General features: G+C 44.2%; 1 protein-coding gene across 2 annotated transcripts in view; it reads left to right on the forward strand.

Annotated features, from left to right (window-relative positions):
- The first annotated feature begins 11,410 nt into the window (after positions 1 to 11,410).
- The window catches only part of LOC141148376 (uncharacterized), a 107,323-nt gene continuing 92,329 nt past the window's right edge, over positions 11,411 to 26,404 (forward strand). Inside the window, exons 1-3 of one of the 2 annotated variants that reach the window (XM_073635808.1) lie at positions 11,411 to 11,537; positions 17,787 to 17,961; positions 24,918 to 25,057. Coding sequence is in view for 1 of the 2 variants with exons in the window: in XM_073635807.1 (XP_073491908.1) it covers positions 17,938 to 17,961 (24 nt within the window). In the remaining variant the exon portion in view is untranslated. The remainder of the gene's footprint in view (positions 11,538 to 17,786; positions 17,962 to 24,917; positions 25,058 to 26,404) is intronic. The other variant, XM_073635807.1, reaches the window with a different exon arrangement.

A 26,404-nucleotide genomic window follows, 5' to 3' on the forward strand; every position in this document is an offset into this window, starting at 1 on the left:
TTTAAATTTCCCGCTTTCACAGCAGTGTCAGTTACCTCCTTTTCTCATTTCACTGGTAATAGCACCTGATAAAATAACTAAACGAGAGTTGGCTGTCAAGGATGACAATGCCTTCTAGTTATTTCATGAAGTTAAAGGGGTTTTAAAGTCAGAAGGTTTTTTACATTCATGCATTCTATGCCATAAGATAAAAAAAACCTTCTGTGTGCAGAAGCCCCCAGCCACTCCAATACTTACCTGAGCCCCTTTTCTGTCCAGCGATGTTCACAACAGCCTTGCCTCTCTGGGTAAGGTGACCAGATTTTTAAAATGAAATCCGGGGACATTTTTTTTTTTTTTTTTTTTACTAGTAATGTAGGCATGCAGGATGTAGTAATGTAGACTCATAGCAGGACTGCGATATTGCGGTGGACAAATCGGACACTAAGTGACACTTTGGACACTTTGTGGGAACCAGTGACACTAATACAGTGATCAGCGCTAAAAATATGCACTGACTGTCAAGTTTCACACTCTGGGCCCCCCCGGCTACTACTGGGTGGGAAGCGGAGGAAGATCACTCTGCCGGGGAAGGCAAGGAGATAAGCAGGCAGGGGGCTGGCCGGGATTTGAGCCAAGCCAGAAGAACATGCGAGCGGAGCTGAATGGGCATGCACCCGAAACTGAAAAAATAGTCCCTCCGCTCCCACCAGCACATCATCATCAGAAAGGGGCACAGATAATGGAAAAAATACACCCCCCTAAGGTAGTAGGTGTGGCAGAGTGGGGGGGCTTTAATTCAGAATTATTTTTTTTTTATTCTGCACTGACTGTCTTTGAAATTGCCCCAACTCCTGTTGAAATCCAAACCAGGGACAAAACCGGGGACAGACTTGGTCCGGGGACAGTGTCCTCAATCCGGGGACTGTCCCCGGAAACCAGGGACATCTGGTCACCCTATCTCTGGGGGACACACACTTCTGATTGGCTTTTGGCAATAACAGGAGCCATTGGCTCCCGCTGCTGTTAATCACAGCCAATGAGCCAATCAGCAAATGGAGGGTGTAATGATATCACGTACGGGACATGAAAAGCTGTAGCTAGCTGCCATGTTGTGTGGAAATAGCCATGACAGTTTGGCTAACCATGTAACATTACAGAGAAATCTGAACTCCCTCCTCCTTTGTCTTAGGAATTCAAAGCTTTTTAAGTTCAACAGAAAAGGTTATCTCAACAGAGAAAACACAACCAGGCTAGGTCAGTAAAAAACAGCTTGTTGAAAGGGCAGAGTGTTCAGGCCTGTCGTAAAACTGTCACCCTCTCCATTCAGAGACCTAACAGGCCCCGGTTGTAAATTGTCTGAATACGCATCCAGCTTAAAACAGTGGAATAAGTATGAAATTTCAGCATGTTTCATAACTTCCGACTTAGTAATACCACAGCCAGTCTTACATGCTCAGTATAATGTTGTATATGTTGTAATATGTTCACCGATTTATGTGGGACATTATTATATGTATGTACACATACAGTCAATATTGACCAGGCCAGATTAACACATCAAAGGGTCTTCAGCTGTCCCCTTGCTATGTTAAAATTCAGTTGGACAAATCAACCATTGTCAATTGAATTCTGGCCTGGTCAATATTGACTGTATGTGTACATACATATAATAATGTCCCACATAAATCGGTGAACATATTACAACATATACAACATATAAGTTCCCCCTTATTCCCTTAGTTCCTCATATACCCGATCACGGAACACACGTCGTGGTAAGCTAGTGGCCGTGGGCGTGCAAATTCGTGACAGAGGGGGCAGGGTCATGCCACGGCTCCATGTTCGAATGGACACACGGAGCTGCTGATTGGTAGCACGCCTGCTTGGGTGCCCCCATTGCAAGCTGCTTGCTGTGGGGACACCCAGGAGGAGGGAAGAAGCCAGGAACGTCGGTGGGAGACACAAGAAGCGGAGGATCCAGGCTGCTCTGTGCAAAACCACTGCACACAGCAGGTAAGTAGAACATGTTTGTTATTTAAGGGCCAGTTCATACCACATGCAGTCCAGTGTGTTTTTTTATTTCTGCGTCAAAAATGCATAAAAAGTAGGTTATATGGTTCTCAATGTCATAGTTCACACCAGTGCCTACAGTTCCAGTGCCTTCCAGTTCCAGAAAAAAAAGTAGAACATGCTGCATTTTTCCTGCACTGGAACACTGTAAAACGCACCGGAACGCACCTAAATGCACCAAAAACGCACTGGAACACACATGGTTAGGTTAAGAAAAAGGAGGGGGGGAAATGCACTGGACTGCATCAAAAACTCACCAAAAATGCATCAAAAACATACTGGAACGCATCTGAAATGCATCAAAAATGTGCATGCAGAGAAGCACCTGGAACACATCTGAACTGGTTTTCCATGGTGTGAACTGGCCCTAAAAAAAAAAAAAAAAATGGCTTTACAATCACTTTATGTGTAGCAGTTTATTAAAGCGGAGTTCCACCCAAATTTTGAACAATATCTGTATGTATTCTCTTCCTTGCCTAGATGCTGACATGCCATTTAAAAAAAATTAAATCGCCGTAATTACCTTTTATTTTTCTATTCTTCTTTGCACTTCCTGGTTCTCCTCCCGTGGGAGTAGGCGTGTTTCTAGCCTCTCCCAGACTCCTGGGAGCTAGTCTCAGGCTTCCCAGGATGCCACTGAGCATTTTGCGGGAACGAGCGGTGAATGCTGGGAGCACAGCATTCACCACATCCAGGAAATAAATGCTTGTGGGCTTCAAATGCCCACAATGAAGATGGAAACCGCCTGCAGTGAATAATATAAGTTATTCTTTCCGACAAAATCTGACACAGGCGGACATATTACACACAATATGTGAGTATGTAATGCTGAGAAGAAAAGTTTGTGAATGAACTCAAAAAAAAAAAAAAAACGATAGATAGGTGGACCCCCGCTTTAAATGTTTTCTTCACCTTCCTATTAAACAAATAAAATAAATGTAATCTCTTATATTACAGGTCAAGTTTACCCACACAGGACATAATATCACAAGTCCAATAAAAAAGTCTGATGGAAATTTTAATCTTGATGTCATGCATACCCATAGCGTTGGTGGTCAGACACTATAGCTGGCTCTGTGTGTAGCAGCCCCCTTTCCCATAAGGCAAGCAGGCCTACCGGTACTCGGTTGCCCCCAGGCCTTATACACAATGCTATATTGCCTTGCCATCTATAGTGCCTTGCCATCACGCCAGGGCAGGCACAAACTAAGCACAGCTAACAAGTACTTGCGGTTTGCAGACAGGCAGAGTGGTTCAGTGACAGTCCGGGTTCAGGGCAGACAATGTTCATAGAGTAAGACAAAATTATAATCTAAGCGCCAAAGATGTAAATAAATCAGATTACAAAATCAGATTAGAAATGTAATATCGCCAGCTTCAGTAAAAACTTGCTAAGAAGCAATGAAAAATACAATCCACTGCGTTTAATGTAAGCAAATATACATAAATATCTTTAACAGTCCCAGTATATGGTGATAGTCATGGGCGTCCGCAGGTAGGGGCAAGGGGGGGCTAGTGCCCCCCCTGGAGCAAGGTGTCCGCACATGGACACTCAGGGGCCAGGCTGATCCTGGGTGGGTGCAGAGGCGGCGCCAGCATGAGGGAGGAAATGTGGAAAGGAGGAAAGCCTTAAGGTACCAGGAGAGGGAGGGCACTAAAGCTACGGGTCCCTCAAGAAAAGCTGATGCTGACGGTGGCCCCGCTCACACCTTTACCCAGCGAATGGGGTCATATGCTGCGGAAGGCCTGGGCGCTGCATGTGCGAAGGCTGTTCCTGGAGTCCCGTTCCGCCTCCTTATTTGTGCTGCTGCCATCGTCTCCTCCTCTCCATCTGACCGCGCCGGATCCGGATCTGGAACTGGGACGTCATCTGGCAATCGGCAATGTGGCAGACTGATCCATAAAAAAGCAGGTGAGTCGTCTCAGAGAAGGGACGGAGCAGCCGCCAGCCAGCGAGCAGTTAGGGAGAGTCATGCTGCCTACATCCATGCATTCATTTCAGCCAGCGAGCAAACTTGCAGCATGCCTGACAGTGTAGTGGGGTGGGCAGTGTAGTGTTAGTGGGGTGGCCAGTGTAGTGTTAGTGGGGTGGGCAGTGTAGTGTTAGTGGGGTGGGCAGTGTAGTGTTAGTGGGGTGGGCAGTGTAGTGTTAGTGGGGTGGGCAGTGTAGTGTAAGTGGGGTGGGCAGTGTAGTGTTAGTGGGGTGGGCAGTGTAGTATAGTGGGGTGGGCAGTGTAGTGTTAGTGGGGAGGGCATTGTTGTAGTGCTAGTGGGGTGGGTAGTGTAGTGTTAGTGGGGTGGGCATTGTAGTGTAGTGGGGTGGGCAGTGTAGTGTTAGTGGGGTGGGCACTGTAGTGTTAGTGGGGTGGGCAATGTAGTGTTAGTGGGGTGGGCAGTGTAGTGTTAGTGGGGTGGGCATTGTAGTGTAGTGTAGTGGGGTGGGCAGTGTAGTGCGGTGGGCATTGTAGTGTTAGTGGGGTAGGCATTGTTGTAGTGTTAGTGGGGTGGGCAGTGTAGTGTTAGTGGGGTGGGCATTGTAGTGTAGTGGGGTGGGCATTGTAGTGTAGTGGGGTGGGCAGTGTAGTGTTAGTGGGGTGGGCAGTGTAGTGTTAGTGGGGTGGGCATTGTAGTGTAGTGGGGTGGGCAGTGTAGTGCGGTGGGCATTGTAGTGTTAGTGGGGTGGGTAGTGTAGTGTTAGTGGGGTGGGCATTGTAGTGTAGTGGGGTGGGCAGTGTAGTGTTAGTGGGGTGGGCAGTGTAGTGTTAGTGGGGTGGGCAGTGTAGTGTTAGTGGGGTGGGCAGTGTAGTGTTAGTGGGGTGGGCAGTGTAGTGTTAGTGGGGTGGGCAGTGTAGTGGAGTGGGCAGTGTAGTGTTAGTGGAGTGGGCAGTGTAGTGTTAGTGGGGTGGGCAGTGTAGTGTTAGTGGGGTGGGCAGTGTAGTGGAGTGGACAGTGTAGTGTTAGTGGAGTGGGCAGTGTAGTGTTAGTGGGGTGGGCAGTGTAGTGTTAGTGGGGTGGGCAGTGTAGTGTTAGTGGGGTGGGCAGTGTAGTGTTAGTGGGGTGGGCAGTGTAGTGTTAGTGGGGTGGGCAGTGTAGTGTTAGTGGGGTGGGCAGTGTAGTGTTAGTGGGGTAGGCAGTGTAGTGTTAGTGGGGAGGGCAGTGTAGTGTTAGTGGGGTGGGCAGTGTAGTGTAATAGGGCGTACACACGGTCGGACATTGATCGGACATTCTGACAACAAAATCCTAGGATTTTTTCTGACGGATGTTGGCTCAAACTTGTCTTGCATACACACGGTCACACAAAGTTGTCGGAAAATCCGATCATTCTAAACGCGGTGACGTAAAACACGTACGTCGGGACTATAAACGGGGCAGTGGCCAATAGCTTTCATCTCTTTATTTATTCTGAGCATGCGTGGCACTTTGTCCGTTGGATTTGTGTACACACGATCGGAATTTCCGACAACGGATTTTGTTGTCGGAAAATTTTATATCCTGCTGTCAAACTTTGTGTGTCGGAAAATCCGATGGAAAATGTGTGATGGAGCCTACACGGTCGGAATTTCCGACAACAAGGGTCCTATCACACATTTTCCGTCGGAAAATCCGACCGTGTGTACGGGGCATAACAGAATCCTCTGCCACAGGATTGAGTAATTAGCGATTTGTTGCAATATCAAGGCTTGATCACACAGTACCAGTTCCCTTATTTCGAACCTACGGTACTGTACGGTAGGTGACCCGGGATGAATCCTCCAACTGAGTCTCCAGGCTCTTCTAGAGGCACCAGCCTTATTGCGCGGTCCTCTCCTGAAAAGTCCCCCCCTGAATCCTCCATTCGCTCAGCTTCTTCCCGCAGGCAAGACAGCGCAGGACCATCCCTGGATCGGTAGGCCCCAAGACTTTAGGGCCTACCTTCAGTAACGACGCCTCGGGCCAGCCGCACCCGAGACAATTTGACGGCAGCGACACACCTTAGGCCAGGAGGGCCATCAGGTCAGAACTACTCCGTGTCACGTGGTCTGCCTGTTACGTACCACCTCCCAGAATGCACAGCAGGCAGACCACACCCACTGACTGTTTCCAGGCAAGGAGGCACTCAATACACCCAGCCTGTTGCAATTTCCAACCTCGGCCCGAAATAATAGGGCGCCATCCCTAGGCCAAGGGGAAAACCACACAACCAGCCAAGCTGAAACAGAACCAGAATTTACAATAATTGCAGTCTGAGCTAAACTACAGCTTCAGACAACTACATTTTTACTTATAGCATCTGTATTAAAAATACCAGCGCTACATAACTTTTCCACAGTAGTGCTCAAGAAAAATCGATTGAACAATAATTAAATAGTGTCCAAAAAGAATCAATAAGTTCCAAAAATAATATGTCAATGTCAATAAATGAGTAGTGAAAATATATTACAATTCCACACATATGAAAAGCAGTCCTCTTTGAGATGTGCAAAATATTAATGTGAATTAACACCAACTCCTCCACCACAGTGATAAAGAGATCAACCCCCTTAAGAAACAGACTCACCAGAGGGGGTTCAATCTTAGACCCCTTTCACACTGAGGCGTTTTTCAGGTGCTTTTTGGCTAAAAATAGCGCATGTAAAGAGCCAGAAAATCGTCTCCGCTGCAGCCCCAGTGTGAAAGCCGGAGTGCTTTCACACTGGGGCGGTGCGCTGGCATGACTTTAAAAAAGTCCTGCAAGCAGCATCTTTGGGGCAGTGCGGGAGCGCTTTATACACTCCTCCACCTCACCTGCCCATTGAAATGAATGGGCACTGCTGCCGATGTGCCTGCGAATCGAATGCGGTGCTACACAAGCGCATTTAACTCTCTTTAGCCTCCCACCCCAGTGTGAAAGCAGCCTAATGCCCTGTACACACGGTCGGACTTGCCAACGGACTAAGCTCTGTCGACATTTCCGACGGAACGATTTAGAACATGTTCTATATCTAAGTCCGTCGGAAATGCCGACAGAAAAAGTCCAATGGGGCATACACACGGTCGGAATGTCCGATGAAAAGCTCCCATCGGACTTTTTCTGCCGGAAAGTCCGACCACATGTACACGGCATTAAAGTGGTTGTACACCCTGTATACCCTGTACAACCACTTTTACCTACAGGTAAGCCTATATTAAGGCTTACCTGTAGGTGCTGGAAACATTTTCTAAACCTCCACGGTTTAGGAGATATTTACAATAGAGCCGTGCCCCGATGTCTACGGCGCAGGCACACTTTAGAAACGGCGATCGTCCCAATTCTAAAGGGGTGTCATGTGCGGGAGTGACATCACGTGACTCTAGCCAGTCACAGAGCCGGAGTTCGCGGCCCCAGAAGGAAGAGGGGTGAAGATGGACGCTCGCTGCTAGTGGGGACAGCGGTGGCATTGCAGGCTTCAGTTTCAGGTAAGCAGTGGCGGCGCATCCATAAAGGGTGCAGGAGCTCTGCCCCCTCTCTCCTGCACCGCTCTATCACCATAGATAGATTCATGCATTGCATGAATCTATCTATGGTCGCCGCCAACACCCCCTATTCAGGTGACCAGCCCCTTTTCTGGCGCCGGGCACCTGAATTACACTGGCGGGGGTGTATTTTGGAAGCACCTGATTAGAGCCATAGGCTCTAATAGGCGCCCAAAAATGTGAACAGTGGGCACAATGCTGTGCCTTCACTGTTCACTCAGCTGCATGTTAGCAAAGCGAAGGTATTCGCTTTGCTAACACTGAGTCCGCCTCTCAACCAATCAGGTTGCTGGGTCTGTTAACGGTCACCTGATTGGCTGAAACGTCAGGCGCTGTGATTGGATGCCTGAGAGAGGATGGAAGAAGACATGGAGGACGTGCAGGGGACTGCCACTGACCCGCTCCGAGACAGGTAAGTGCCAGGCAGCATCTGATGGGGCACACTGGTGGCATCTGATGGAGCACACTGACGGCATCTGATGGGGCACACTGGCGGCATCTGATGGGGCGCACTGGCAGCATCTGATGGGGCACACTAGCGGAATCTGATGGGGAACACTGGCAGCATCTGATGGGGCACACAGGCGGCATCTGATGGGGCACACTGGAGGCGTCTGATGGGGAACAGTAGCGGCAATTGATGGGCACACTGGCAGAAATTGATGGGCACAGTGTCAGCAATTGATGGGCACAGTGGCTGCGTTTGATGGGCACAGTGGTGGCAATTTATGGATGCCCCTAGTCCTTGAATACAACTCTCAATATAAGAAGATGGAAAGCATCGTATCACGACACTGGCATATTTTGAAATCTGATAGAGGGCTCAGGGAGGTGCTACCAGATAAACCTAAATTTATCTACAAAAGGGCACCCACACTAAGAGATCGGTTAGTTAAAAGCGTGATTGATCCTCCAAAGAAACAATTTTCTTTCTTCACAGGCACAGGTTTTTACCCTTGTAAACGATGTTATGCCTGTACCCGTACTAAACGTCCGAACCAAAAAGTCTTTTCTTTCCAATCAAACAGCAATGGCACAAAATACGAGATCAACGAGTTTATTGGGTGTAATTCTGAGGGAGCGGTTTATGTGTTGGAGTGCAGCTGTGGCCTCCAGTACATTGGCCGTACCAAAAGGCTATTGAGAATCTGTATCAAGGAACATGTTCAAAACATTCAAAAGGGATATGATAAACACAATGTCTCTAGGCATTTTGATAAATGTCACAATAGAGACCCTAGCCATCTGAGATTTTGGGGTATTGTGCCCTATACCAAACCATGGCGTGGGGGACACAAAGTGAGGATTTTAAGTCAACTCGAGTCCCAATGGATCTTTTCTATGGACAATCTTGTACCCAAAGGGCTTAACATCGAGTTTGATCTAAATTGCTTTCTTAGCGACTATTAATCTTCTGCACCCCATGCGACTATGTACACCGGGTCCCACATCCTCTCCTTTTTTTATCCTTTACTGATTTTCTTATATACTTTCCTGGTTAGTTTTACTTATATATTTTATGTATTTATATATATTATATATTTTTTATTTTTTTGGTTTTGCTATATTGTTCTCGCTGTTATATATACATATTTTAATTTTAGGGTATTTACCTTATGTATTCCCTTTCAGTGAGCCTGTGATATTCCCCGAGCTCCAGTATCTTTTTGATATCTCTGTTTATTCCATTTATTTTTTAAACAATTTTTTATATCATCCAACACTTTTGACATTTATTGGATGCCCCCTCTCCCGCTGGACTAACCACTAGTCTATTTTTTCTTAATAATTTTGCTGATTCTAGCATTTTCGTTTTTATTGTATACTTGCCCCTTTTTATACACTATTTTAGTTTGCTATACGTTTCCCAGTTTATTAATTTATTTTTTCTCCCAGGACTACATATATTAGTTGGCTGCTATGCACCTTGTAGTGTGCGCGGCTTGCTGCGCCTCTTGGCTGCCTTTTATTAAGCATGACTACGACTACTAGTACCTCTTTTAATATAAGAGTGAGACCTCAACAAAATGGCCGATGGACTTGTCCAGTGCTGGGTTCGCCCAGTGCAGTGGCGGGCTTCGGGAAAATGGCCGACGGGCATCCATTTTTGTAGTGGCGGGCTTCGAGAAAATGGCCGCCAAAGGCCCATTACATAGAGACCATATAAAAGCATAGACTCTTCACCCCGTGTTATCCTCTGATAAAGTCTCGTGACGTGACGATACGCGTCAGGATTGGAGCACGGGAACTGTCACAGACTGACGATATGATACGAGCTCGGCGCTCGTGGATGTGTTTCACTATAGCCTTCTGATAAATGTAAGTGTACCATGTTGTTTTTAACCTAATAAACTGATTTATATATGGGATCACGCTATGTGCACTCTCTTCCAATGCTCCACATATATTCATCCCATTGTGACGAGCATTGAGGAAAAGGAGACGGTTTGAAGACACCCTTTTGAGGTATACGAACTCGGCGTTCGTTGGATTGACGCCCACACTCATTTTACAAAAGTGAGTGCATCCCCCTTCTGTGTCCTGTCCCCCTTTTTCCACTTTGGCCGCCACAGAGTTATACTATATACTGTCTGCTTATGTTTTTTATATATCATCCTGCACACCCACCACCCGAATCACCTGAACTACTGGATGGGACCCTTGCCTACTGGTGATTTGTTATTGGATTACAAGCTGTTGTCTTGCAGCAGTAAGGTGAGCTGCTTGCGAGCACAGAGGTGTCCCCACTGAAGACCTTTTTCCCTTCCTTGTGGCTTGTGGACTTGCCATTTTGGAACTGATGACTCATTGTTTGAGCACTTTGTACTACAAGGTGGTGGGACTGTTCACCATTTATTTATTTTCTTGGAGTCACTAATAAGAATTTGCTGAGTTACCACATATGTGCTAGTATGATACTAGCCCTTTTGCACTGAGATTTTTTCCTTTCCTTTGTTTTAGTATGTACAATATATATTTTATATATATTTTTTATGTGCTAGTATGATACTAGCCCTCATGCACATGGACTTTGTTTGATTTATATATTTTTATTTGTTTTTTTGTTTTTTTTTGTTTTTTTTTACCCACATTGCATCTGTCTCTCACTTTATAGACTTTAAACATTTAATTTATTAAAAACTTCCGCACCAGCAGCTGCCTGTCACCTTTCTATCTCTCCCTTATGTTTTGACTCCTCTGTAATATCCCCCCTTCGTCTGTAATTGCCCCCCCCTCCCACCTGCTGCTCCGATCCCCCTGTTGTCCGGGTCCCCCTGTGTGCTGGGGCCCCCGTGGTACACCCTGTCAGCTACCATGGGGGTGTTGGAGGGAGGAGGATTTGTGCTGGAAGGGGAAGAAGATTTGTAATAGGAGGGGATAGGGATAATAGCAATCCAATCGCGAAGCCAAACTTCTTTTGGGTGACAGGCATCCCACGATTCTGATTGCGTGATTTTGCCGCCATTTGTCGGGTGACAATCGTGGCAAAATCGTGCCGCGGTGGGGGTGCCATGCCGTGCGCCGCTAAAGTGTTTGGGTTTGGCTTGAAGAAAAGGTGGCAACCCTAAATAACTTGCATATAAGCCTTTGAAATTAGCACTTTTGTGTCCCATAGACTTTAACGGTGTTCGCACAAATGTTTTGCCTGTTCGCAAGTTCTGGTGCGAACCGAACCTGGGGGGTGTTCAGCTCATCCCTAATTAAAAGTCAGCTGATACACTTTTTGTATCTGCTTACTTTTAATGAAAAAAAAACGATTTGAACTCAGCTTTAATGTTATTTCCAGTGCCAACACAGTAATATGGAAGCTAAGAACGCACGTTACGTAATACATGTTGTAACACTTTCAGGATTCATTTGTTTTTTCTGGCTGCATTGCAACAGAGTTTTGATTTCCTGTTGTTTGAGTAGGAAATCGAAACTATTAGCAGAATAATTTAAAGAGCTCCGTGTTTATAACTAAGGAGAAGTGAAACTAACGGTACAGAAGCCGTGATAACTCTCAGAGGAAGGTGAGTACACACTTTGCTTTTCACAGCTATAATTTAAAGTGTATTTAAAGTGTACACCTCCACCAGCTAAAGTGCCTGCTCACCTCAAAGATGAATGAAAAAGCATAGACAAATCACTATGTTTGCATGTTTATTAAAAGCCCCCAAAACAAATCAGAGTACACTATGGCACTTGTGTTTTGTTGTTTCATGTCTATAACCTACGGAAGTAATAGCGTGATTGAGCACTCATGAGAAAGTGAAGGAAGGTTTGTCTGATGGCAATACAAACGCTGATTACCCACACAATCTGGAGACTGTAGGATTGCCATTGGAAAGTGAAAGTTGATCCATTGTGGTGGGCACGAGGAGTGATTTGTCTCTGCTTTTTCATTTATCTTTGAGGTGAGCAGGCACTTTAGCGGGTGGAGGTGTTCCTTGGATATTGGTCCTTTTGAGGACGAACACACACAGCGGTGATTGTTTTGGAATCATTGACCCAGATGAACTGTTTTTTTTTTTCAAATTTTTTGACATTTTCATTTTTTAATTTAAATTTTTTTTTGATTATGAAATGTTTAATATATATTTTGTATGCACATTATTGAATGAGACACAGTGCTGCACTATTTAGAAAACAATATTGAATTTGGTGTGGTGTATCACTGTAAGGCCGTGTACACACGAGCGGACTTTTCGGCAACAAAAGTCCGACGGCCATTCCGGCGGACTTTCGTCGGACTTTTGACGGACTTCCGACGGACTTTTGAGCGAACGGACTTGCCTACACACGATCACACCAAAGTCCGACAGATTCCTACGTGATAACGTACGACAGGACTGAAAAAAGGAAGTTGATAGCCAGTAGCCAATAGCTGCCCTAGCGTTGGTTTTCGTCCGTCGGACTAGCATACAGACGAGCAGATTTTTTCGACCGGACTCGAGTCCGTCGAAAAGATTTGAAGCATGTTTCAAATGTAAAGTCCGTCAGATTTTCGACTGGAAAAGTCCGCTGACGGTCCGATGAAGCCCACACACGATCGGATGGTCCGTCGGAGGAGTCCGGTCGAAAGGTTCGCTCGTGTGTACGCTGCATATGTGTTCAGCAGCTGTGCAGTCACATATATTGGTGATTTTACACATTTACCCTGTTATAGGAGGAAGTAATATATTTTGGCGCTGATTGTTTTTTTTCACAAAATATTTAAAGTGTAAGCCATAACTGTTGCTGTTTTGGATGGAGAATAAAAGGACTGTAGTTTTAACTGCTGTTTGTGTCCCTGCTGGAGATTCTCCCTCTCTTATTGTCTTGGTGAGAATTGTAGGCAAGACTAAAGTTTTTGAGTTGTCTTTAAAAGAAGAGGTGAAGGGAAATCTTCCAATAATTAACCACTTAAGGACTGGGCCTCTTTCTAAAATTTGTTGTTTACGTTTAAAAAAAAAAATTTTTCTTGCTAGAAAATTACTTAGAACTCCCAAACATTATATATACTTTTTAACACCCTAGAGAATAAAATGGCGGTCGTTGCAATACTTTCTGTCACATCGTATTTGCACAGCAGTCTTACAAGCGCACTTTTAAAAAAAAAAAAAATACACTTTTTTGAATTAAAAAATAAGACAACAGTAAAGTTAGTCCAATTTTTTTTATATTGTGAAAGATAATGTTATGCCGAGCAAATTGATACCCAACATGTCACGCTTCAAAATTGCGCCCGCTCGTGGAATGGCGACAAACTTTTACTCTTAAAAATATCCATAGGCGACATTTAAAAAATTCTACAGGTTCATGTTTTGAGTTACAGAGGAGGTCTAGGGCTAGAGTTATTGCTCTCGCTCTCATGCGAGCTCAGCGGGATGGGGCGCGTTTAAAAAAATTTATTTTTTTTTCTTATTTATTTTACCTTTTCTTTTTTTTTTTCACTGTACTTTAAAAAAAAGAAATGTGTCACTTGTATTCCTATTGTAAGGAATATAAACATCCCTTGTAATAGAAAAAAAAGCATGATATGAGATCTGGGGACAAAAAGAACTCAGATTTCATATTTACACTAAAATGCAATAAAAAAAAAATGTTGTCATTTGAAAAAATGAAAAAAAAAAAAAAATAGCCTTTTAAGAGCTATGGGAGGAAGTGACGTTTTGTCGTCGCTTCCGCCCTGCAATGTCATGGAGATGGGTGGGGGCCATCTTCCCCTCACTCGTCTCCATGTCAATCTGGGAGAAGGATCTGATCACCTCCGCCACTACTAACGGCTCCGGTAAGCGGCGGAGGGCACCAGGGCACGGCGGGAGGGGGGGTATCTCCCGCCACCGATAAAAGTGATCTTGCGGTGAATCCGCTGCAGAGACCACTTTTATCTGAAAGCGGACCACCCGCTGAAGAAGAGCATACCTGGGTTATGGTAGCTAGCTGCTGCCATAACAACGATATTTCTCTTCAAAATACTGTCGTAAAACTGCGGCGGGCGGTCCGTAAGTGGTTAAACATGTTTTAGTGATAACAGTCTAAGAGAAGATGGGGTTGATTTATTAAAGGCAAATAGACTGTGCACTTTGCAGTTGCTCCAAAGCTTAGTAAATGAGGTAAGGCTTCCCTTAGCAAAGATTATTCAATGACGTGCAAGGAAAATAAAAGAGACAGGATTTTTGCTTGCATATGATTGGATGATAGAAGTCGGCAGAGCTTCTGCTCATTTACTAACCTCTGGGGCAACTGCACTTGCAGAGTGCACAGTCTATTTGTCTCTGGCATATGAAATTAGAGGCCAACGATAGAAACAAAAAAATATATGAAGGGGGTCTTAATTATTCCTTACTCCATCTAAAACTGAAATAAAAGAAAATTAAAAAGGGTTGCTCTAAAGAGACCCTATCACCAGCTTAAAAACTGTGCAGGTAAAAAAACAAGTACTGAACATACTTGCTGCATTTTTTACATATTTCCGCCTCCAATGTGCCTTTGAATTTGTTAACAAATTTCATAACTCAAGGAGTGTCAATTCCTCAGCATAGCCCTCATCTCTCTTTTGCAAGTATATACTGTATTCATTGGCATGTAATACTCACTTTTTCACCATGAAAATCGGGTGCAAATAGCGTGTGCGTGTTATACGCCAATACTTCAATTTTAGCTGCCTGGGAGGGGACCGGTAGGGGGACGGGACAATCGCCATCAGATTACATACAGTGAGAATCTCCAGTTTACTTGGTGGCCTCTGTAATAGGAAGTCCCGTCTCCTGGGCCGTTATTGGACCACTGTTCTGTCTATCATAGGAGATTCTCATGTATGTAATCTGTCGGCGCTCGTCCCGCCCCCCTCCCTGTCCCCTCTAGGCTGCAGATGGGCATCGATCAGGCTGCACTGATGGCAATGGTGAGGCTGCTGCATTGATGACAATGGTGAGGCTGCTGCATTGAAGGCAATGGTGAGGCTGCTGCATTGATGGCAATGGTGAGGCTGCTGCATTGAAGGCAATGGTGAGGCTGCTGCATTGATGGCAATGGTGAGGCTGCTGCATTGAAGGCAATGGTGAGGCTGCTGCATTGATGGCAATGGTGAGGCTGCTGCATTGATGGCAATGGTGAGGCTGCTGCATTGATGGCAATGGTGAAGCTGCTGCATTGATGGCAATGGTGTGGCTGCTCCATTAAAGGCAATGGTGAGGCTGCTACATTGATGGCAATGGTGTGGCTGCTGCATTGATTGCAATGGTGAGGCTGCATTGATGTGGACTGATGAGGCTGCAGATGGGCATTGATCAGGTTGCATTGATGGCAATGGAATGATGAGGCTGCAGATGGGTATTGATCAGGTTGCATTGATGGCAATGGAATGGTGAGGCTGCAGATGGGCACTGACCCTTATTTTGCTTCAAAGTTTTTTTTTTTTAAATTTAAGTTTTATTCATGAAACTTCCCTCCTAAAATGAAGGTGCGTGTTATACGCCTGTGCGTGTTATGTGCCAATAAATATGGTAAATACTGTCTGTGCTGGCCAAGCCCCTCCCTTCTCCTACCTACATGACCTTCTCTGTAGCTGCGCTGGGAGGAGCAAAGGGAAATACTAGAGTATTGTCACTTGAGTTACAGCTCTGAGTCTTCTGGGCCTGCTGACATCACTCAGCTCCCAGAAGCAGTCTCAGGGCTTTTGGATGTAAGGGTAGGCAATATTACCCCAAAATATATGTAATAGGCATTAAAGGACAATCTCTCAAATAGCAAGTAGCATCTCTGAAGGATGGAGGGTAATAATGGTTCATGGAAAACAAACAACCACACTTCAATGATATTGGGTCTTTCAACCAACTTAGATGAACCAGACAAAGTGCATTGTAACTTGCCCAGGACCACTCTCTAACTAATGAGTTTTACGCTTGTGTGAGCCTAATTGTCCCTTCAAATATATGAAAGAGAACACCAAATATCATATAATGTGCAGCAGCCCCCCTAACACTTACCTGAGCCCCATCTCGATCCAGCCATGTTGCAAGAGAGTCTCAGCTGCCCAGGACTCTCCCTCCTCATTGGCTGAGACAGCAGCATGGTTCCATTGGTTCCCACTGCTGTCAATCAATGTCAGTGAGCCAATGAGGAGAGAGAGGGGTGAGGGACTGAACCACGGCTCCATGTCTAAATGGACACACAGAGCGGTGACTTGGCTTGGGTGCCCCCATAGCAAGCTGCTTGCTGTGGGGATCACTCGGCAGGGGGGGGGGCAGGAGTGCTGGCGGGGAACCCGAGAAGAGGAGGATCTGGGCTGCTCTGTGCAAAACCATTACACAGCGCAGGTACGGTATGTATAACATGTTTATTATTTTTAAATGAAAAACTGAGGCTTTAGTATCGCTTTAAATTTTTGTTGAGTTAAGGGGCTTAAAAAAAAACTTGGCTTGAAATTAAAAAGTTATTATTGTTGTTGTAAAATTGTTCAAAAGAACATTTGGTGGAAACAGATAGAAGGGATGTGGTTTTGAGCAATGTGGGTTTAGAAACGATATAGTTACATAGAAGGTGAGGTTGAAAAAAGACACACTCCATCCTGTCCAACCTATATGTGTGATTATATGTCAGTATTACATTGTATATCCCTGTATGTTTCGGTCATTCAGGTGTTTATCTAATAATTTCTTGAAACTATCAATGCCCCCTGCTGAGACCACCGCCTGTGGAAGGGAATTCCACATCCTTGCCACTCATACAGTAAAGAACCCTCTACGTAGTTTAAGGTTAAACCTCTTTTCTTCTAATTTTAATGAGTGGCCACGTGTCTTGTTAAACTCCCTTCCGCGAAAAAGTTTTATCCCTACTGTGGGGTCACCAGTACAGTATTTGTAAATTGAAATCATATCCCCTCTCAAGCGTCTCTTCTCCAGAGAGAATAAGTTCAGTGCTCGCAACCTTTCCTCATAACTAAGATCCTCCAGACCCTTTATTAGCTTTGTTGCCCTTCTTTGTACTCGCTCCATTTCCAGTACATCCTTCCTGAGGACTGGTGCCAAGAACTGGACAGCATACTCCAGGTGCGGCCGGACCAGAGTCTTGTAGAGCGGGAGAATTATCCCTTTATCTCTGGAGTTGATCCCCTTTTTAATGCATGCCAATATTCTGTTTGCTTTGTTAGCAGCAGCTTGGCAAACTGTTCCCCTTTTCTATATACCGTATTTATTGGCGTATAACACGCAGCCCAAGTTTAGGAGAGAATTTTAAGGAAAAAAACTTTTAGGAGGGAAGTTTAAGGAAAAAAAACTTAAATGTAAATGCCCATCAATGCAGCCTTATCAGTGTCATTTGCAGCCTTGCCCAGTCTGATTGCAGCCTTGCCCAGTCTCATTGCAGCATGATCGTTTAAAATTAGTGCCCTTGAGATACACAGAGCCGCATGTCCTGTGTACTCGGCTCCTCTCGCAGTCCCGCCAAGTCCCGCACCTTGGTACGGCTTCTATGATGGACATAACACAGGTCCAATGGCAGGACTGGGCATGACTGCGAGCGGAGCCGAGAGAAGCCTCGCCTCGCTGAGTACACAGTACACTCGGCTATGTGTATTTCAGCGTCGCTCCCTCCTCTCCCCTCACAGACAGCGGGGATCGGCATATAACACGCATCCACGATTTCCCCCTGATTTTAAGGGGAAGAAAGTGCATGTTATACACCGAAAAATACGTTATTTTGTACATTTTGGGGAGTGAGCAAGCAGATTGAGGTATAGTACATGGATCACCTTCCAAACTTTTAATTAATTTAATACCATTTTTTCATCTTTATAGCTACTCTTCCTTGTTCCTATTGGTTGCATGACAGCAAGGCTTCCATGATACTGCTGGGAAAAAAGGGAAATTGAAACCATCAATGGAACAGCAAACAAAATCTTTGTGTTATTAGCTGCAGGACAAGTGAAACTACCTGTACAGCAGACAAATGACTTCCTCCATTTCAGCTGAGGTAAGTACTACTGATTATTACAACTGCAATTTGAAACCCCAAGAACAGGAAATGTAATATATTGCATCTTACCAGTGCTTAGATGTGGTGACAGCATTATCTTATTTTTTGCAGAAATTACCTGTTGATCCTGCAAGAAATTTTGTGCCCTTGTCACTTCCTGTGCATTGAACTGAAATATATAAAACAATGTTATCTTCCTTCCCAACTATATTATGTAACCTTTAACACCCCCCACACCTTCATATAACAGAAATAAGGAGAGAAGGTTTTTTTGTGGTCCAAGCAGGGTTCGCCAAACTTCAAAGAAGCTTGAATGCTGAACCTGAATCCCATTGAAATCAACAAATCAAATCAAAATGCCCATTTTCTGGGCTAATAGGCAAAGAGTTGTAAAAAAACAGCATAGGAGTGTGTGTGTGTGTGTGTGTGTGTGTGTGTGTGGGGGGGGGGGGGGTGGCTACTGCCCCGGGGAACATGTACCAGTGCAAAAAAAATATTGCTTTTGCACTGGTCAGGGAATAACAGCTACAGTCAGCTACATAATGTAAGAGGCGGGGGTGGTGGTGACATAATTGACCAAATGTGGCCATGTCCATATTAGGGCAGTGATGTGACTGCTATCCCTGCCCCTTTGCTTATGTTGCCAGGTATTTCCAACCATGTAAGCCAATGTGCCAGTGATGGTGGTGGTTGCTATGGATGCAGCAGGTGCCAGCACTCACTGCTTCCTTAGGAACTAGTAGACAGTGGGGTTGATTTACTAAAGGCAAATCCACTTTGCACTACACTTGGAGGTGCAGTTGCTTTAGATCTGAGGGGAAGATCTAAAATGAGGGGAAGCTCTGCTGATTTCTATCATCTAATCATATACAAACAAAAATGCTGTTTTTTTATTTTCCTTGCATGTCCCCTCAGATCTACAGCGACTGCACTTGCGGTGCACTTGTAGTGCAAAGTGGATTTGCCTTTAGTAAATAAACCCCAATGTGAAACTGTCATTTATTGAAGTGGTAAAAAAACAGGGTAAAAAAATAGAGGGGGGGGTTGGGGTACAGCGCTATAAACAAATAAATACCAAGAATGTAATTGTCGACAATGATGTCACAATAAAAGAAGTGAAATAATATTTAAACAGTGACATAAATATACAGTAAATAAAGTGACATATGACCGGTATAAAGATCAATAAAAATAAATGTCCATATTTGATGAAAAGGGACCACATATAATGGTGAATCCCTGTGGTGAGTAATCCAAAACAAGCATGTGACGATCATTAAAATCTTGAGCAGGCATCAAAGTGAATGGTGAATAACCATGAAAAGACCACCACCGAAAGTACTAGTCTCTTACCAGAAAGATTGGATTTGTACGGGTGTACACCTGACAAGCCAATCAAGCTTGGAAGGTAACCAATGAGGCACCAATTCAATGTATGGAATACAGCGTCTGGATGGACGTTCCGTTGAATTGAGCAGAGTAGACACAGCTTACATGCAGATGCAAATCAGCCAAACCATAGATAAAGGAAAGAGATAGGGCACATAGCATAATACTGGATAGGATATTTATTCCAGATAAAATCATAAGTATTACACTTACATTTGCCAATAGGAATACAAGCGCTTGAAAAAGAGACATTAACTGTGGACCAGCAACAAACCCGATGCGTTTCGCCTAAACAGGCATCATCTGGGGTTAACAATTATTGTCGACAATTACATTCTCGGTATTTATATGTTTATAGCGCTGCACCCCCCCCCTTCTTTGTTTGACCATTTTATTTACATTGTCGTGTTGGCTGCTTTTTCACGTTTTTTTTTGACAGCGTGGTACTCTTTGTGATTTTTTTTGTGAAAAAACAGGGGGCTTAACGGGCACAAGTTCAGACTGAACCATTGACTCATCCATAATTATAAGCGGATCCTAGGTTGACAACGCTTCTTCACCATGAGTAGAGTACAGTGAGGGAGGCACATTTACTTTACTTTGGAGGGTACATTCAAACTGAACGCAGGTTTAAAATCGCGCGAGTTCAGCTGAACTCGCACAATTTCAAACCCGCATTTCAGTGCAAGTTTGGGAGTTTGGGGATGATTTGAAAGACATCTGTTCATGGTTCATGCACAGATGTCTATTGAAATTGCCCCCAAAGTTGCCAGAAGTAGTGCAAGAACTAGTGCAAGAACTGCTTTCGGAAATCAGTGTTGCGTCGCAAAGTTGGTATCACACCAATTGGGACAGTGCCATTGCCAGCAATAGGCTGCGATTTAACATGTCAAATAGCGCCATTGTGAACTGGAGCTAAAAGGCATTTTTTCCTGAAAACATCACAGCACCCAACTTACTACTCCTTCCATGAGCCCTCAACCCTAATGCAAGTAGTGGACTGGTTTTCGACAAGAGTTATGCAACTATCCAAAGCCTTGATAGGTGGGTGTCAGTCTCAAGGATGGCTTTATTTGCATGCAGATCACCCTGGGTAACACCCACATGTGATAATGTGCCTCTATAATAGAAAGAACTGAAATCCAATTAATGACAGGGACAGTCTAGCTGGGGAGGAAAGAGCTAGTTGATAATAAATGTCCGCCAGCCATGAAATGGGGTAGGCTTTATCCGACTTGCAGCAACTTCTAACGCACATTTTGAGAAGTTCAGTGTGCAGTAAAATTAGAGTAAGCTATTTCAGTCCAGGAGAGGAGCTTGTACAACTGAGCTCTACCTAGCACCTCTGTTAAATTACTTTGCAGGGATATCTTTTCCAGCCCAGCTCCCTCCAGTTATACACTGTGGCTTCAGCTTGGTTTTTGAGCCTTCAGAACATGCCCTAGACTAAGGCAAGGCCCAAGCAGCAATGCCTTCCTACAGACATCCTCCCAGCAGTAAAGAGCTCTGGAAAGGTGCTCCCAAACATTTATTGTCTCCCCAGCTATACCTCTGAATAAAGCTTTAGATTGTCTGGGTCAGATAAATATTCATAACTACAGAGGTCAACCCTTCCACAGTATGTGCTGGAACCTTCTTCCAGCAACAGGCCAAAGCAATCAACCCACCACACCACCAAGCTTGGGGAAGATCTGCAGAGCCCTGAAAATGGATAATGGCTCAGGTCATATACATCCTAGCACTCTAAACACTCAATTTTACTTTCAGTATTTTTTATTGAATTTAAGTTTAAGGAGTGCAAACAAGGTAGTAAAGGTCCATAGGTTACATTAAATAAACGTATATATGCAAAGTTACATGCAATAATATGAAGAACATTAACATTCAAATAAACGTAGTATCCCTTATGATATGGGCTATGAAGATGAAGGGGGACATTAACCAGATCTGACCGTTCATTTACAAAAGTGATATGAGCTGATCTGGAGTCACGTCCTCCTTTTGGGTGCCCAAATGCGTCCTACGGAATAGTTATTCTCTAAGCTTGCTTTCAATGTAATGAAACTACTATCAGGCAAGAACATGGACCTTGTCTAAATGTCTGTGTGTAGGACCTGGGCAAGGGAAAAGGGGGGGTGAACTAGGAAGGGAAGGGGATTAAACGTCTGCACTGTGCATTGATGATCGTTAATCTAATATCGTTTTATATTAGATTTGTACCATTCTGTCCATGACTCCCATGCCTGGGACATTTTGAGGTAGGTATTTCTATCCGCCGCTAGTGTGGTCTCAAATACGTAGTGGTCTTGGACCTGCTTTATTACATTCAGGGCTTGTGGTGGTGAAGTATTTTCCCAGCGTTTAGTAACACACATCCTACTTGCTGACAGACAGAATATAACTACTTTGTGGAACTCACGTGGGACGTGTTCGATGTTTAGGTTCAGAAGTGCTAGGTCAGGTGAAGGAGGGATGGTGATATTAGTGATCTGTGCGATCAGAAAAAAGACTTCTGTCCAATATGAGGTTAGTATTGGACAGTTCCACAGCACATGGAGGAGTGATCCTGTGTCTCCGCATTTTCACCAGCATGCCGGAGACGCGTTGTGGTCATATGTGGTAATTTTGAGGGGGGTTATATATCTGCGTTGTGTCATGCTTTAGGTGAGCTCCCATAGAGAAGTGCATGTAGTAGCTTTGTATATAGAGCGTAGTGCTCTTTCCCAATTGTGGATAGTGTATTTTTGTTGTAGATCACGTTCCCATAGGTGTAGAGTCTTATGCCCTGTACACACGGTCGGGATTTCCGACGGAAAAAGTGCGATCGGATTGTGTTGTTGGAAATTCCGATCGTGTGTGGGCTCCATCGGACTTTTTCCGTCGGAATTTCTGACTTACAAAGTTTGAGAGCAGGCTATAAAATTTTCCGACAACAAAATCCGATTGCTTAAATTCCAATCGCGTGTACACAAAGTGCCACGCAGGCTTAGAATAAATTAAGAGACGAAAGCTATTGGCTACTGCCCCGTTTATAGTCCTGACGTACGTGTTTTACGTCACCGCGTTCAGAACGATTGGATTTTCCGACAACTTTGTGCGACCGTATGTATGCAAGACAAGTGTGAGCCAACATCCGTCGGAAAAAATCCATGGATTTTGTTGTCGGAATGTCCGATCAATGTCCGATCGTGTGTACAGGGCATAAGTGTGTTGGAAAAGCGATTTCTCATGTAGCATATTATAGAATATAGATATGACTTTTGTGTGTTTATTGCTCAGTGCATAAAAAGCAAGGGCTTGTACTGGGATAGGAGCCAGGAGGTGGGGGTTGTGATGTATACAGTGGGCAATTTGAAGGTATTGGTAGTATAACGTATTGGATATGTTTAGGTCAGATTGTAGCTGGTTAAATGATTTTGTGCAGCTGTTAAGGACTAGGTCGTTCAGTTGGGTATCTTTAGGCCATGATGCCTGGGATTAGGAGTGCTAGAATGGAGATTGGTAACTTGGTGAGAGCTCTAGGTGTGTTTAGCCAAGGCATGGAGATAAATTTTCGCCATGTCTTGACTGATGCTAAAATAGTAGGGGGGAGGTGTTTAGATTTTGAGTGTAGACTATATAGCCATAGTTTCAGATTTCTGCCGGGTACTAGGCAGGAGAACGGTAGGATTACCCCTCACCCTGACCTCCCCCTAACATATGCCGGCATGTCAGGCTTTGCAGCTGACATCAAAGCCACCTTTTCGGCGGCGATAACGGATCTGAAATCCAGCATGTTGATCCTCACAGACAAGATGGCCACGGTAGAGCATGCAGGCAGATGCAGGGACAAGGCTCTTCATCGCTTGGACAGAGTTACTCATACACAGTCCCAACAACTTATAGAGATTAACAAACATCTCGAGGACTTAGATAACAGGGGCAGAAGAAATAATATTAGGGTGAGGGGGATCCCAGGGACCGTGGAGGCTGACCAAATAACCCCAGCTTTACAGAGGGTTTTTAACAGCCTGCTAGAAAGACCAGAGGAGACAGACATTGAATTTGTAAGAGCTCACAGAGCACTCAGAGCAAGAGGCCCTGACAATTTGCCACCACGTGACATCATATGCTGCTTGCAGAGCTTTGCTTTAAAAGAAGACATCATGCGTAAAGCACGCAGGAACGACCAGATAGTCTTCAATGGAGAAACCATCATGCTCTTTCACGATCTGTTTTAGATCACACTAAAGAACCGCAGGGCTCTTAGACCATTACTTGACAAGCTGAGAGAAAAGGATCTCCGTTATACATGGCGATTCCCGTTCGCACTCCTAGTGAATCACAATGGAAGACAGCATACTTTGCGTTCACCAGAAGATCTTCCAGATTTTTGCCAAGCGTTACATCTGGAACCGGTCGAACTGCCAGAGTGGTATCAGGAATTTATGCTACCTCCATTGGATAGATCCCCCTTCTCATCGCCTGACAAACGCCTCTCCAAGAAGATGAAATCAGCACGCCCTGGAGGGTCACAGGCTGGAACCCCAAATAACAGACCTCATGCATCCAGGGGCTTTGAAGAAGCCTGAAGATGTCCACAGAAAATCACACCATACATGGTAGACGATAAGCAACTTACCTGAAATAACACCTTGATTGTTGACCCCAAAGTTTTATGATGCCAACAGCCTAAGACACTTTGTCTGGATTTGTCTTTTCTTGACGAACGGAATTACACATCAAGAATCAACAACACACAAGGTGCCAGATCTTGTAGACCAGCTGTTTTAGATGGAATTTATGCTTACGGGGACTGTTGCTTTTACCCCCCATGAGGGCTTAGGCCAACCGTATAGATAGAATACTTATGTAGGGTAAATATAACAGAATAGGTGATACCAGCAGGAACATTTGGTTCCTAAAGCACAATTGTTACTCTTACACTTCGGCAAGCATTGATTGTAGAAATGTCGATGAAAGAAATAACTTTAAAATTATAAAAAAAACAACAACAAAAAAAAACCAAAACAAAGCAAAGTAAAACTACAAGTTATAGATTCAATTTAAAACTACCTCCAAGGGGAAGACAGCAAGATGATACCCCCACTTGGAGGGGGGCCTTGCAGTCTCTCAGGAGAACAGAGGCATGGCCAAGCAACTCATCGACATTTCTACATGTAAAGTTAATCGAGTTAAAGAGGTCAGGGGATGTAGTAAGTGCCTTCATTGTTGCAATTAAGGTGCATTGTTGACCAATATTGTTTACATTATGTTTATTATGGCTGCTGCCGGTTTTCGCTCACAAATTGAGTGTTATATATCTAATTTAATTAGTTGGATTAACCAAAGTGATTGGGCGGCTGCCAATCGCGCTCCGACAAAGTGCTCCTTGACAGAAGAGGATTTTCCTGGCAGGAGGCACTAATATTTTACCTTGGCCCCATTGGGTTTCCAAGGAGATCACATTATCTCTCTCTTACTTTCTAAGTACTCATTCTACACTTTCTTTTATTTATTTCTTTTTACCTATACTTTTTAAAGGGTAAAGTATAATTTATTAGAAACTTAAGTTCTTTCTCCAGTTGTTGCCTCGACAGCTCTCTCTGGGTCCTCAAGATGGCGTACTCATCCCTGGGACATGAGCCTACAGTGATCTCTCACAACACAAAGGGCCTGAATATCCCTGAAAAGCGCAAGACCCTCTTAAAGGAACTCAAAAAAGGTAAACCTCGTTTTGTGTTTTTACAGGAAACACACTTCAAAACTCAACAAGTCCCCAAGCTGACAGACTCTTTCTTCACACAGGCATACCATGCAACGAATGACTTAGCAAAATCCAAGGGAGTATCCATACTCATTAGTAGGGATGCTTCCTTTGAACTAACTGACAAACTCATAGATCCAGAAGGAAGGTTCATATTCCTGAAGGGGAACTGCTGTGGTACACCTATTACGCTAGCAAATGTTTATTTTCCCAACACAGCACACCTAACCTTCTGCCGTAAAATTGTTGAAAAACTCAAAGATTTTGGCTCGGGATGTATCATTCTAGGAGGGGACTTTAATGTCCCATTGAATCCTCTCAGTGATACGTCCACAGGCAAAACCTATATTACGTACAAAATACTCAAACAAATCAAAACACTACTGAACTCGCTTCAACTAATAGATTCTTGGAGATTCATTTATCCCGAGGGAAAAGATTACACCTTCTATTCCATACCCCACAGCACATACTCGAGAATAGATTATCTCTTTGTTTCACAAAGAGACTTATATATAGTCTTAGGAGCTAAAATAGGGATACAGACCTTCTCAGACCATGCCCCAATTTCAATATCGTTGAAGATCACAGAACACCGACCCAAAACAAATACTTGGAGATTGAATTCAGCATTGATAACAGACCCAACTACACTCCCTCAAATAGCAACATCATTAACAGACTACTTCAAAACCAATACTACATCAGACGTCAATCCCCTTTCAATATGGGAAGCACATAAATGCACAATCAGAGGAGAACTCATTAGATTGGGCGCTCACCGCAAAAAAGAGAGGGAAAATAAAATTAAATCCCTGACAGAGAAGATTCGCGCCCTGGAATCCCTACATAAAAAATCCCTGACAGAACATACGGCAACTGAACTCTTAGAAAATAGAAAGGCACTTCAACAGATCTTCGACACAAGGGCTAAAAGATTTCTATTTTTTCAAAAAAAATTTTATTATGAACACGGTAACAAAACAGGAAGCTTATTAGCAAGAGCCATAAAAAACGCGAAAACACAACAAAATATCTCAGGCATACGAACAAAAGATGGGAAACTAGACATTACTACCGAACAAATTGCACACCACTTTCATAATTATTACACAACCTTGTATAACTTACCCAACCCACAGAAACCTAGCTTAATTCAAGGAACGAGATTACAAGCCATACGTCAATATCTGACAGACTCAAAACTTCCCACACTGTCAACTGAAGATATTACCCAACTAGAAAGTCCCATAGAAGCTTCTGAACTACAACAAGCGATCAAACACCTAAAGACGGGGAAAAGCC

Source organism: Aquarana catesbeiana, linkage group LG06, assembly GCF_042186555.1.
Source record: "Aquarana catesbeiana isolate 2022-GZ linkage group LG06, ASM4218655v1, whole genome shotgun sequence".
Lineage (NCBI taxonomy): Eukaryota > Metazoa > Chordata > Amphibia > Anura > Ranidae > Aquarana > Aquarana catesbeiana.